The sequence below is a fragment of the Primulina huaijiensis genome, chromosome 2, assembly GCF_012295235.1.
Source record: "Primulina huaijiensis isolate GDHJ02 chromosome 2, ASM1229523v2, whole genome shotgun sequence".
NCBI classification, from domain to species: Eukaryota; Viridiplantae; Streptophyta; class Magnoliopsida; order Lamiales; family Gesneriaceae; genus Primulina; species Primulina huaijiensis.
The window spans coordinates 5,302,182-5,317,155 of NC_133307.1; the positions used below are offsets into that span (position 1 = coordinate 5,302,182).

At 40.4% G+C, this 14,974-nt stretch overlaps 1 protein-coding gene across 1 annotated transcript; it reads left to right on the top strand.

Moving 5' to 3' along the window:
- Positions 1-12,161: 12,161 nt before the first annotated feature.
- LOC140991595 (uncharacterized) lies at positions 12,162-14,392 on the top strand. Its single transcript, XM_073461645.1, has 2 exons — positions 12,162-13,140; positions 13,755-14,392. The coding sequence occupies exons 1-2, from the start codon at positions 12,162-12,164 to the stop codon at positions 14,390-14,392; spliced, it is 1,617 nt and encodes a 538-aa protein (XP_073317746.1).
- The last annotated feature ends 582 nt before the right edge of the window (positions 14,393-14,974 follow it).

Consider the following 14,974-nt stretch of genomic DNA (forward strand, 5'->3'; position numbering starts at 1 on the left):
CAACAATGCAACATCAACATCTTCTTCTTATATTATATGCCTTAAACCTTGGATGCATTTAGATCTTTACAAGTAATTACTTCAGCCCCTCTTCCATCTCATTCTCCTCTCATAACAAAATATCAACCTCACAATACCAGGCTACGAAACAATATTACAATGCCCAAAAACATACTTGATCTAAACACCACTTCAAACTCATTTAAAAATGAACCATCAACTTTCAAACAGGCTAAAAATATTTTGGTACAAATACACTGGACAAGTCCAGGGGAAAGCATAAACTAACCCTCAAATTCTAACAGATAAATACAGTGCCCAAACCCAGGGTAAACCCCGAATAAGTAAAAATTACATAAGGCATACCTTGGAACTTTGAATCATATCATACGATGGTAAATTCTAACTTAGACAACAACATGTTATGCAGGTGTCAATCGCAGCCCCCACATCAAGGTGAGGTGGGAAAACCAGTGAAGGTTACACTACAACAAATTTGTTATTCAACAACTGTCAAACAACAACGGTTTTATCGGAAAACCGTTATAATTTATATTTTAACAACGGTTTTTGTTACAACAGTTTTAACAAAAACCTTTATTGATTAGCGTGTTTTTTGGACAAACGACAACGGGTTTAGAAAATTGTTGTGGATTAGCGTGTTTTTTGGACAAACAACAACGGTTTTAGCTAACCATTGTTGATTAGCGTGTTTTTTTGGAAAACAACAACGGTGTTAGCAAACCGTTGTTGATTAGTGGAAAACAACAACGGTTTTAGCTAACAGTTTGTGATTAGTGTGTTTTTTTTGGAGAAACGACAACGTTTTTAGCGAACCGTTGTTAATTAGCGACGATTTTAGAGAACTGTCGCTACTTAACGACGGTTTTGCTTAAACCGTCGCTATATTTAGCGATGGTTTTATTAAAAGCGTCGCAATTTTTTAAATAGCGACGGTTTAAACAAAAACCGTTGCTAATTTTGTTATAGCGACAGTTTAATAAACATTAGCGACGGTTTTACCAAACACCGTCGCAAATTGTCTATAAATATTCACGTTTTCGGTCTATTTTCCTCTACACCGCTTCACATCTACGATAAATTTTTCTTTCTTAGACGATTTATTTTCGATTTAAGGTAAGTCGCTTCAATTCTTGGTAAATTTCTAAGTGTTAGTTAAGATCATGAATATTGTTAGTTTAGTCAGATTGTAAGTTTTTTTGGTAGATTTATTAAATTATAAAAGTAATTTTTTTTATTTTACTAAAAAAATTAGCGACAGATTATGTCTAAACCGTCGCTAATTAACGACGACTTAGTCAAAAACCGTCGCTAATTTTAGCGACGGTATATCATAAATCGCCGCTAATTAGCGACGGTAAAAGCCTTCCATCGCTAAAAGACAATGGTTTAATCCCGTTGCGAAACTGTTGTCGTTGGTACTAAAACACAACAGTTTAAAACTATTGTCGTTGAACGCACTTTCAACAACACTGTCAGTTACAACGGTTTTTTGGAAGCTACGACAACGGATATTATTTTGCGTTTTTGTTGTATTGTTATGTTGTTGTGTGAGGAAGTAGCTGCCACAGCGTGCTACATGCTGTTATAAAATTAGTTGATTCGAGAAGCATTGTAAGCACGCAATGCCTCCAAGTCTGGTGGTGTCCCTTACAATCTGCAATCTATTAAACAAAATTAAAACAAAACAAAATACCCCAAAATAATAAACACAAGTACATGATGCATAAGCCTGGATCCGAGCTACATCTACTCGGGGCATACCCCGGAGCTCTAGGCTCACTAGAAAACAACACAAACCAGCTACCCTCCCACCAAAATCAACTCCGCAATCTCATCCACATCATTAGATGTAAAGTCGAAACACAAGAATCTGTATTTTTCTCAATATGGCCTCTTCCTCAACAAGTTCATAATCAAACCATTTCTGGTTCCTCATATCACAAATATGGTAAATGACAGCATCGACTGATGTTATTCTCACCTTTACCACCATCGCACGAAGCATAGCATGAGAAGATCCCATTAATTTCTTCACATCCAACCAGCCATTGACCTTAATCCATACTTCTTTTGTTCTTTGGTAAGAGAAGAACAAATGTTCAAACGATTCATTGAACTGATTGCAAAGAACACAAGTTTTATCTTGAACACAAGCTGACTGTCTTTAGTGTGGAATTTTCCATGAGCAAACATCCAAAGGGCCAGTCTGTGCTTTGGAAGCATTCCCATTTTCCAAATCAGAGGCTTCCATGGCCAAATCATTTGATTGGGAAAGAACCAGTTATATGCTTTTTGAATTCCTTGATTGCAATCAAACCACATACGCATGTGATATACTACGTCTACCTCAGAATCCATTCCATTCCTCAATTCATTTCGAATCTTCACCAAGCATTTCAATAACGACGATCATCTCTCTTTGGTATCCATGTCCAAAAATCATCAAAGTAGAAGTGATTCACCCATTTGATACACAAGGTGTCTTTCTTCCAATGAATCTTCCACAACACCTTTGTTTGCAATGTTTTTTTCCAAGCCTTTAGATCCAGTAGACTCAAACCACTAGCTTCAATAGGCATGCACATCTTTTTCCACGAAATGTATGAGTGCTTAGATGACCAAAAGAAGTTAGGACATAGACCGGAAATTTTGTCAATCAATCCATCAGGGATTGGCAAAATCGACATCCAATAAGATTGAGCCCTTTGAAGGGCAGTTCTGATCGACTCCAATCTCCCATCATACGAAAGGGAGTTTCTTGGCCACGAATAAATTTTACTCTTCAGATTTTCATTGAGAGGGCTATAGTCCAAAATTCTGAGCTTAGTAGTAGCCAAAGGGATATTCAAATATCTAAATGGATAAGAACCTTGTTGGAACCCTGTCATCCTCAAAATATTCTACCTTGTGTCATCTAATAAGTGCAAGAATTGCACTTAATTTATATGAGAATCCATTTGAATTATGCTAGTTTCGGACATAATTACGCTTGGAATTTGTTGTTTTTGTGTCGTGCAGGAGATAAACAACTATTGGATGGTTGATGGCGATTATAGGTGTTTTTTAGCGTAAAATGTTGGTGGAAAAGAGCCGCAGTGCCAAGGATCAAGCGCTGCAGTGCAAGGACTTCAAGGGCCAGAACAAGCACCGCGATGCTGACCATCAAGCGCTGCGGCGCTACAATGCCGAGATAAAAGCGCCTAGGTGCTGACCATCAAGCACCGCGACGCCACAGCGCCGAAACACCAGCAGCGCCGCGGCACTAGCACACGCGGAGACTCATCAAATGGGTTTCAATCTACAGGCCCGTACTAAAAGATAAAAGAAGGAAAAGGGTTTCACAATAGGGACAGCCGTTTTTTGGGGAGAAAAGGTGAGAGAAGACACGAAGCACACATTGAAGACGATTTGGAGCACAAGGATTGATCATGAAGACGAAGAACGATGATTCTGGGGACAGAGACGCCACTTTTGATTTGCCATCTAATATTTTGCCTTTTTATTTCTTGTATTGAGATGTCTAAACTATCGAACATGTGCTGTTTTTGTTTAGATTCCATTATGAACTAACTTTTCAAGTCTAGAGAATGACATAGCTTTGTGAACACGATAATTCTGACTCGGTTGTTTATATGATTGAATTCTTTTTGTTTAATTTTGTTTCTTTGTTTTTATTCGACTTCAGTTTACTAGCGATAAATTGTTTGTTGTCTGATTAATTCTACAACTCGGGAAATAGACTAGGATTATAGATCATTAGAGACACATCGTTGAATTTTTATATTGTTCGGAAGGCGTATAACTTTAACGAGACCTAGGTAAGAATATCGTTTGCATTTATCATTTAAACTTAGATTCTTATTAGGAATGTTTGGATCGAAGTTTGAATGATACAATTTATTCGTCACTTGGAAAAGAAGGAATAAAATAATTAAGTGTCCTTGACCATTAAATAATTAGAATTCATGAATATAAACTCAACCGGGAATAATTATCGTGGAAACTTAGAGAAATCACTCATCTAGATATTTTCTCTCATTGATATTTTCTCAATTCGGTGATTCTATTACTATTTATTTGCAATTAATTCGTGTTAAATAGACCAAACCTTTTATTGATTCTTCTAGATAAAATCGTGATTATTCTAATTACAAGCACTGGTATACGTTTATTAATACACTCCTAGTAGGAACGATACTTTACTCTTATATATGAAAACTTGACAACCATGCGCTAGCGAGCGGAAAATACGCAACAAGTTTTTGGTGCCATTTTCGGGGAGTGTCAAATCTAAATTTATATCAGTATTGTTACCAATTAGTCTAGATTTTAATTTAGAGTTGTTTTTATTTTATTTTGTAATCACTGATTTGTTGATTTCCTTGTTTGACGGTGCATGCGAAGATCGCAAAGTTCTGACTTGCTTATCTTTGATCTTGAGATCGAAAGAACTGCACGGAGATTAAGAAAAGCAAGAAGAGAAGAGATCCAAGCAATGACTGAAAACAGAGAGGACGCGAGATGTAACCCGCCAGAAGCTATACCTATCAGAGATCACTTCAGACCAGTGATCAATGCACATTATTCTGGAATTGCTCGGGGGACTATAGAAGCCAACAATTTTGAGTTAAAGCCTGCACTGATAAATATGGTTCAGCTGAACCAATTTGCGGGAATTGCCACTGCTGATCCTCACGTTCATTTGAGGACTTTCCTGGAAAGTTTAATAATGTTCCTGATGATATTATTAGACTGCGTTTGTTTTCGTTTTCTCTCAGGGACCAAGCAAGAGGATGGCTCCAATAGCTTCTCTTGGGGAGCATCACGACATGACAGTAGTTGGCAACAAAGTTCCTTGCTAAATATTTTCCCCCTGCGAAGTCTGCACAGTTGAAGATCGAGATCATCACTTTTAGGCATACTGACTTTGAGCAATTGTATGAGGCATGGGAAAGGTATAATGAGTTGCTGAGAAGGTGCCCGAATCATGGTTTTGAAGACTGGGTACATATTGAATTATTCTACAACTGTTTGAATGGGCAAACACGAGGAACTGTGGACGCAGCTGCTGGTGGCACGATCTTTGCCAAATCTCCCGATCAAGCTTATGACTTGCTTGAACAGATGACTATTAATAGCTACCAGTGGCCGTCTGAAAGGTTAGGATTAAAGAGGGCAACTGGAGTTTATGATGTGGATCTTATTACATCATTGACTGCGCAAGTATCTGCATTGACTACGCAGATAGCTGCTATAAATAATGTGAACACAACAGAGGGTGAAGGTGCACCGGTTGTTGTTGAAGAATCACATCTTTATGAAGAAGCTCAATACATCAACAACAAGAATTTTGGTGGCTATGGAGGATATCGAGGTAACCCTCCCCGAAATACTTATCATTCTGGTTTAAGAAACCATGAGAATTTTTCTTACGCAAATAATATGAATATGTTGAATCCTCCACCGAGGTTCAATATATCAAATGGGGAAGGGAAGCCATCATTTGAGGATTTAGTTGGGGCATTTGTTGCTGATTATGGTAAGAGGATGGCTAGGATATAGAATAGTCTTGATATCCTAGAGACCCACATGGCAAATATTGGTGCTTCTTTGAAAATCCTTGAGTCGCATGTTGGGCAGATAACGAGGCAACTCACGTCTCAACCGTCAGGCACGGTACCAAAGACTGCAGACCCAAATCTGAGAGAGGTAAACGCAATTTTCATACATCTTGAGGAGATTGGAATGGTAGAAAGAGAAGAGAAAAAGGTTGATACCACGTCCATCCGGGAAGATAAGCCAACACCAAGCAAAGGAATCTGAAATAAGAAAGGTAAGAGTTATGATTTAGATAAGTGCATTGATATTTCTTTACTTCTCTACCCCCAAAGATTTATACAATTGAATGCTGAGTTTCAAAAGAAAAAAGGTTTTGAAGATCTCAATAACTTACACACCACCATTCAATCTGCATATCAAGAAGAAGTGGCACTTACCGAAGGAGGTGATGAGGGGATACAAAGAAATCTTCCACAGAAGCTGCAAGACCTCGGGGAATTCGTTGTACCATGTGCAATAGGGGGCCAAATTGTGGGAAAAATGATTTGTGATTCAGGAGCGAGCGTGAATATAATGCCAAGTTCTCTCTACGAGAAACTTGGACTGAGTAGAATGAAACCCACAGAACTAATCTTACAGCTGACAGATAAATCGGTCAAGGTACCGTTGGGTTTTGTGGAAGATGTAGAAATTCAGATCGACAAACTGTGACTTCCAGCAGATTTCGTTGTGCTCGACATGTAGAATTGTCAAAATGTTCATGTCATTCTAGGACGACCATTCTTGGCTACTGCTGGAGCCATAATTGACGTGAAACAAGAAAGGTTGACCATGGAGGTTGAAGGTCATAGGGTGGAAATCAAGGCATCCAAGAGATTACATGACCCACCTTGAATAAGCTGGTGACAGTCAGGCTGACGACGTTAAGCCAGGCACTTATTGGGAGGCAACCCAATAAGTATTTTTTTTATGCTTTCATTATGTTATTTATTTTTAGTATTATAATTTTTTGCGTGTTTATTTTATTAAATTAAACATATGAAGATTAGACATTGATATATGTTCTATTATGTAGGTAAGAGCTGAAAAGAGGCGTGGAATGGAGCTCAAATGTCGTAACTCCGGAAGAACAGGCGCCTAGGTGCCATGTATTCAGCGTTGCAGAGTCACTTTTTGAGCAAGACAAGCGCCTAGGCGTTATAATTCAAGCGCCGCAGCGCCAATTACCCGAGGAACTAGCGCCTAAGCGCCAAAAATCAGCGTCGTGGCGCCAAACTTTCGAAGGGATAAGCGCCTGGACGCTGTACACTTAGCGCTGCAGTGCTTAAGGGCTGAAGAAGCAGCGCCGCGGCGCTAGGTCGATATACAAGGAAAAAAAAAGAGGACTTCGAGAAACACATTCCACCCCAACACAAGAGCAGCGTCGCGCCGCGCCTCTCCTCTCAAGCCATCGACGGAAATCGCTCCTCCTCCACAAGTTTTACCCTCAAAACACTACAATAAACAAGACAAATCATCCTCTAGGCTACTATATCTCCACATCTCACTTTCAAGGTCTCCTTTGGCGTATATATTTCATCGAGAGTTTCCAAAAACGAGTTGATCCAGGGTCGATTGCAAGCAACTTTCAATCCTATCACAAGGTGATCGTCTTTGGTGTCGTAATTCTCGATTTTCATGCTTTGAATTCGAAGGAATAGAGTTCTTGAGTTTGTGCACATAACATGTTCGATAAATTGCCTAAGTGATTTTGTTCTTTTGGATTGCTAGATTTGAGTGATCGATAGATTATCTTGATATTGTGGTGACTATATTGTTGGATCGTTGTGTGAGGCGTTATTGTAGGAAATTTGTTATCGAGCGAGGCTTATTATTCGAGTGAGTCATGCCACCGAAAAAGAAAAGTAAGCATGGTCAGTCTGGAGATGTTGAGTCGTGTGCTGCTGGTTTTGATAGACGGTGGTTTTGGGATGTTGTTGCCACTGAGAATTATACAAAATTGCAAGAAAATAATATGCAGCAGGAAAAGGGCATGGATCAGAGCATCCCGAGTTGTGAGACATTAGTTCTTGCTCGGCATTTGAATTGGGATGAGTTTGTGAAGCCACCTGCAGACGCTGTGATGTCACTTGTTCGGGAATTCTACGCTAATTTAAAGGATAAGCATGAGGACTATCACGTGAATATCAGGGGCAGATGGTTGCCTTCGACAGTAAAAAGATCAATTCGTTGCACTCGATGCCGAACTATGACACCGACGAGTACACGATGTTTATGAGAAAGGCCTACCCCTATGAGGAAATCATCACCACACTTTGTGAGTCGGGCACTGTTTGGAAGCTCAATGATCAACGAGGCCCTGTCACATTCCCAGCGACATCCATGATAAGGGAGGCATATAACTTTATCATTTTGTAGCCTCGCGATTGATGCAATTTAGGCGTGTTTTGGATGTGGCGAAAATGAAGGCAGCGTTGGTTTACCGTATTATCACCGGCAAGACAGTGGATGCAGGCGGAGTGATCGTGACTTCGATCTTGCAGGCTGCTCGGGCACCTCCACAGTTAGCATGCCCTATTCTTTGACCATCACGGATCTCTGCCACCTAGCGGGGGTTACATGGGATGATAGTGAGCCGGTGTTGCACACAAAAGGCTATATCTTACTGGTTAGCATGCCCCATCTGCCTTTTCATGCTGGTTCTGGTGCTGTAATAAAAAAGTATAGCTCCAGAATGTCTTCTCTGGACAAATAATCGTTATTTGCTCATGTTTCATGAACCGCTTCCTGAATCCATTTAGGTAGTCCTGAAATTTCGGGGAAGCTAGGTGATGTAGTATAAACCGAGGCAAGAGCCCCGAATTCGTACTTGGCTTTTGCTTCCTTTGAATATGAATTTGGTTTCATCCATAACTTAAGATATTTTCTTAAAACATCAACCTTGATTGTAGCGGGGTTAATGCCTACTCTTGTTTTTAATTTTTCCCACATTTGTTGATAAATGGAGAAATTGTAGCTTCACTAGTATCAACTTTAGATTTTCACTTGTCTGTATTAAGTCTAGGTTGATCTTTCCCTCTTTGATCCCCGAGGTGAAGGGTTGACTTGAAATCTTGAAATTTGAATCTGGAGTTTCAATTTTTGTTTCAGCCGACTCATTTGGAGATGATCTCGACTTAACACTTATGCTAGGGGTATTTGAATCCCTTGCTCCAGGTATAGATTCATGTACTCGAAAACTCTCTATTTGAGAAACCAGTGGCTTCTCAATGCTTTGGAGGATAGGCCTTTGTATTACAGGCCATAGCTGAGTATAAGCTTGTAAACATCATGTGATTCGATCAGAGACAATTATATTATCGGCTTGTTGTAGACTACCCGCAAGTTCTGCATTTAGGGCAAGCTTATTGAACTCGTTTTGAAGCATTTCAAGGTGTTCCCACAAATACCTCTCTATTTTTATGATGGCATCGATATCACTGCTGTCCTTCTCTTGTTAAAAAATTTGCAAGAATATTTTTATAAGATTTAATAATCACAATATCAAAAATATAATTTTGACATAACGCTTGTTATTTTAATAATTGGGCCTACTCGGGTTTAGATTCTATTCCTCAAGAAAGCTTTTCCTGTGTGTTATCAACTTTTAAAGTAGATTTCTTTGCAAGTAAAAATAATGGTCATTTTTCAAAAGTTTTTTTTACTGCATAAAATTATTTTTCGTTGATATGCCATCTTTTGTCTTCTGCATCTGAGAAAAGTCCACTGTAATATCTGCATGGCTGTTCTCCTTCTAGTGTGAGCTTGGTTAAAACTGCCGCTGTAAGGTCCTGAAATTTAATTCACATAACCTGAATGCATGCAATCTAGAGTTTTATTTTAAAATATGTGTTTAATTATTTTTATGCATTTTATGCATAATTCATGAATGATAAGATTTATTTCATGAAATTTTTAAAAAGTTCATGCATTAGGTTTCTAGATGCATTTCGCGCTTGAACGAGGAACGGAGATCGGAGAATTATCAAGAAAATTATTTTTATTACATGATTAATTTTTATTAATTAATATAAGATGTTTTAAAGGTATTTTTCATAAATGAGATTTTATTAGGTATTTTTACTCGCAGGATTTTATTTTTAACGGTACGAAAATTTTATCGAATCGGGGGATGTTTTGAGGGTTCCGATAATATTTTCAATAACTTACCAACACGAAATATTTTTCGGGAGTTTGTTTGGATTTAATGGGCCTACTTTTAAGCTTTTTGGGCTTAAAAACCTTTTTTTAACTTTTAAATAATATTATAGGGCCCATTAGGTTATTTGTTAACTATTTAACTAATACATAATTAACCTTAACCTAAACATAATCCCTCCCCAACCAGCCGACACTCTTCCCCTATCAGAACACTCTCGGTTTCAGGAAAAACCCCATCAAGGAGGCCACGGCCAAGCTCATATCTTGAAGGAATAATAGTCTCTGGCACTCGTTCTTCGGTCCTCTCACGCAAATACATCAAAGTCATGTTTTGTATCATCCTTTCTTGCATCATACACGTTTATATGTTGTTGATTTTGTTAGGTGTTAAAAATTTCGATCTAAGCCTTTCCATGAAAGATTTTTGGTTCCCATGTGTTTTCTTGCATCTCATGATTGTTGTTCACAATTTTCGGAAATTTTGGTGCAAAAGGCTGCGGTTCTTGATTGCTTAGGGGCTACTAGTGGTGTCAAGATGTTGTCATGGGGTTTAGAGTGGTTGCTGGACACTTCAAGGGGAGGACCGGGAGAAGGGTTTCTTTGAAGGTGGCTCGGTTATTGGGTTTTAGCGTGCAGGGGCCGAAACAAGGCCTGGACCAGACCATGTGGGGTCTGAGCCATGGCTGAGGAAGGCCTGAGTGCAGCTAGTGCCGCCCCTGGGATAGACCGAGCGTGGGCTAGGAGGAGGGGCCGCGAGTTGGCATTCTTGGGGTGCTAGCGAGGGAGCGTGATTTCTCTGGTGCATGGGGCTGGGTCCGTGGTGCTGGTAGGCTCCTTAGGGTTTGGTCTAGGTAGTAAGTGGCTGGTCTCGTGACAAGTGCGAGCTTAGGGCGGGTAGAGTTCGAATGGTACAATGAAGGTTTGATAAGAGAATAGCTGAAAATGTACAGCAACTTTTAGGTCCTTTCAAAAAGGTTTAGGGGCTGAGTCTTGATGGTTTGAGGACCTTTTGAGTGTTTTTAAGGTGTGGTAAAAAGTTGGGAAGTATTTGGTTAAGTTTCGAGTCGATTCGGGTTAAAACTGGGACCCAGGTCTGTGTTTTAAAACGAATCGGTTATGTTATGTATGGGGCTCGAGTTTACGTCTAAGAATGCTTTTAAATATGTTTTGGGACATTTTAAGGGGTTTGGTAAGCTTCGGGTCAATTTTAGAGGTCCAGGGGTAAAACGGTAATTTTTGGGTTTCCATGGGTAAAATGGTCATTTCGCACCCGAGGTGAGATTTTGGTCATGGCAGCGTCCTGAGCACAAATTTATGACATTTTAAATGTTTATGCATCACGTTTATAATTTTTACATAATTACGATAAATACGTTGCATGCTTGGTCTAAAGGAAAAATTACGTATATGCATGCTTTTATTTAAGTGATGAATATGATGACAAGTTTTGAAGGAAGTGATTTAGTTGTGACTAACACGATGACACGATGACATATAGGCCGGGAATCAGTGGGCGGGTAATGCCGTCGCTGATGTCCTCGCCGCCGGGTACCACGGTTACACGTAGATGGATCCATCGACTTACATGATGATACGAAAGTCACAGCTAATGAACGGAATTCAAATTAAGAAAATTGACACGTATATGTTGATACGATGATACATGCTATGATTATTACAATGTTTTGACAGATCATGTTTACACATACAATTTTAGTGCAGACATGAAATGTATGTTGATTATGCTATTTTTCACTGCTGTGTGCTATGTATATGTACTTGTTATTCATGGTACAGGTTTGTTGAGTCTTTAGACTCACTAGGCATGTGTGCTGCAGGTGAGTTTGATGCTGAGGAGACTGGAGTTGCTGAAATCTGAGTAGGTAGCTCTGGTGCGGTGACATGACCCGAGGATCGCGTGTTTTTCCACATTTGATTATGAGTTTTAGAGGAGTTAAACATTTTTATACGTTGGTGATATTAAGATTTTTACTCGTTTATGTTTACGTTTGATGTTAGTTATTTTAAACTGCGTTATTTTTATTTTCCAATAAATACGATCATTTTAAATGTTATTTTGTAATAGCTAGCTTTTAAAAAAAATATTTCCGCACTTTTAAAAGATAGACGTTACAGTTGGTATCAGAGCAAGGGTCCTGTATAGGGTTGTGCCACCGCCAGCTTCTGCCTCTCAGTCTTCAAGCCTCAAGTCTGTAAGCTTTTATGTTTTAAATGTTTAAAATGATTTACTGTTGTCACATGTATGCTTTCATGATTTACTGTACATGTTTAATTGCTTTTACGCTTCAAGGTTTATTGTTTTAAAAACTAGATAAATTACATGAGAGGTTACGTTTTAAATTGGACTATATTCAGATATGCCTCCCAGACGCGAGCCCAGGGCGGACAGACAGGATGATATCCCCGAGAGTGGCAGGGGCCCTCCACCACCACCACCAGAGGACCCCACTACCCGAGTACTTGAGGGGATAGTGAGGCTCATGGAGCAGGCCCAGCAGGCGCCTCGCCAGCACACTGATGTTTTTGAGCAGTTCTGTCGGCTCAATCCGAAGGAGTTCGGGGGTACTACTGATCCGTTCATAACTGAGGGGTGGATCAGATCGCTGGAGCTACACTTTGAGTATCTTCAGGTGAGGGATGGCGACCGGGCCAGGTGCGCCATCTATATGTTGAGAGACGATGAGTCCTTGTGGTGGGAGGGAGCTGCCCATGCTGTGGACTTGGCCACCCTTACATGGGCCAGGTTCAAGGAGTTGTTCTACGAGAAATACTTTCCAGCTGACGTCAGGGGCTACCTGACGAGAGAGTTCATGAGTCTCCGCCAGGGGGACTTGTCTGTGGCGGAGCTTATCCACAAGTTTGACAGAGGATGCCACTTCGTGCCACTTATTGCCAGAGATGCCGATCAAAAGCTGCGGCACTTTTTGGATGGACTGAGACCTACCCTACGCCGGGATATGATGTTGATGAGGCCGGCGAGCTATGATGAGGCCACTTCCTGTGCTTTCCAGGTGGAGCAGGCGCTCCGAGACATAGATTTTCAGATGCAGCGGAAGCGACATCAGGCCCAGTCTAGTTCTCAGCCGCAGAAAAAGAAGTTTACGGGGCCACTGAGACAGCATAGGCAGCAGAAGTTCCAGGGACATAATAGGGGGCTAGGACAGCAGAGACCACCTCAAGCACCAGGGGCTCCTAGACAGGAGGGAGGACCGCCATGCAAGCAGTGTAACAAATATCACTATGTCAAATGCATGTGGGGCACCTATAGATGCTTCGTATGCAAACAGGAGGGGCACAAGGCTGCAGATTGCCCTCAGAACAAGGGTCCCACTACCAGTAGGACATATTTGATGCATGCCTAGGAGGCAGAGGTGGAGCCAGATTCTACTTTGATCACCGGTAACCCTTATACCTAAGTTTTATATGTTTACCGCCTTGATTGCATGGATTTAATGCTTTCTTGATAATTTATTTTTGGTATTGATAACATAGAAGGAATAAGGATGCATGCTCTACCTAGTTAGGATGGAGAATTTAATGGTTTGATTTAGGAAAATTTAGGGACCCAATTGTATTAACTGGTAAATTGAGGACTTAATTGCTAAAAATTTAGATTTTGGGACTATTTTCGAAAGTTCTGAAATTTAGAGGATTTATTGGTGAACTTTTTGAAATTTTGTAAATTTATGGGGTTTAAATTCGAAAATGAGAATAAGGTCATGTTACATTTTTCAAAAATTTGAAGGACCATGGTGCAATTTTCTAAACTCTAAGGGGTTAATTTGCAATTTCTGATTTTCTGAGGGTCAAGTTCAAATTTTGGGAATCAATGTTTGGGTTAATTCAGTGATTGTTCGAGGATTTTGGGTTAATTGCCGATAAGAAATCCCTTAAGTTCAACTTTATTAGATTTGATTGTATGTTTTGTCGCATGAAGGAATATATTGCAGGTGTAGCCACACATGCATTGCTAGATTCAGGGGCTACGCATTCGTTTATATCCGAATCTTTCATGAAGCGACTAGGAATTATACTATTAGCGATGGATTCAGTGTTCAGAGTATCGATTCCATCCGGGGATCAGATGTTCACTTCCCAGATAGTGAGAGGATTGGAGCTTAAATTGCAACAGAAGGCAGTACAGGCAGATCTGATAGTACTACTGTTGCCAGAGTTTGACATCATATTGGATATGGATTGGCTATCTTCTCATGGTGAAATCATAGATTTTCGACAGAGGTCAGTTTCTGTCAGACCACCCAGTGGGAAGCCGTTTGTTTTTGAGGCAGCTAGACATCAGCAGATGCCACACATCATTTCCTGCATGTGTGCGAGGAAGCTTATCAAGAGAGGCTGCCCAGCATTCTTAGCATGCATTGTGTCAGTGACAGAGGCAGCCAGTCAGAGGCTGGAGGATGAGGATGTGGTCAGTGAGTTTTCCAGTGTGTTCTCTGACGTTGTTTCAGGCATTCAACCAGACAGAGAGGTGGACTTCTCTATTGAGCTCATGCCAGGGACAATGCCAATATCTAAGGCACCCTACCGATTAGCGCCTACAAAGATGAAGGAGCTCAAGGATCAGGTTTAAGATCTGTTGGATAAGAGTTTCATTCGCCCTAGTTTTTCTTCTTGGGGCGCACCAGTGCTATTTGTTAAGAAGAAGGATGGCAGCATACGACTGTGCATTGACTACCGAGAGCTGAACAGGGTCACAGTTAAGAATAAGTATCCATTGCCTAGGATCAATGACTTATTTGATCGGCTTCAAGGAGCCTCAGTGTTCTCCAAGATAGACCTTCGATCCGGATACCATTAGCTGAAAGTGAGAGAGTCAGATTGCATAAGACAGCTTTCCGGACGCGTTACGGGCACTATGAGTTTATGGTGATGCCCTTCGGTCTGACGAACGCGCCAGCGATTTTCATGGATCTCATGAATCACGTGTTTCAGTCATATCTAGATCAGTTCCTCATTGTCTTCATTGACGATATTATTCTGATCTATTCGAAGAGCAGGGAAGAGCACAGTCAGCATCTGAGGATAGTATTGCAGACTCTACAGGATAGACGACTGTATGCCAAGTTCAGTAAATGTGAGTTCTGGCTGGATAGAGTGGCGTTCTTGGGCCACATTGTATCGCAGGATGGCATAGAGGCCGACCCCAGCAAAG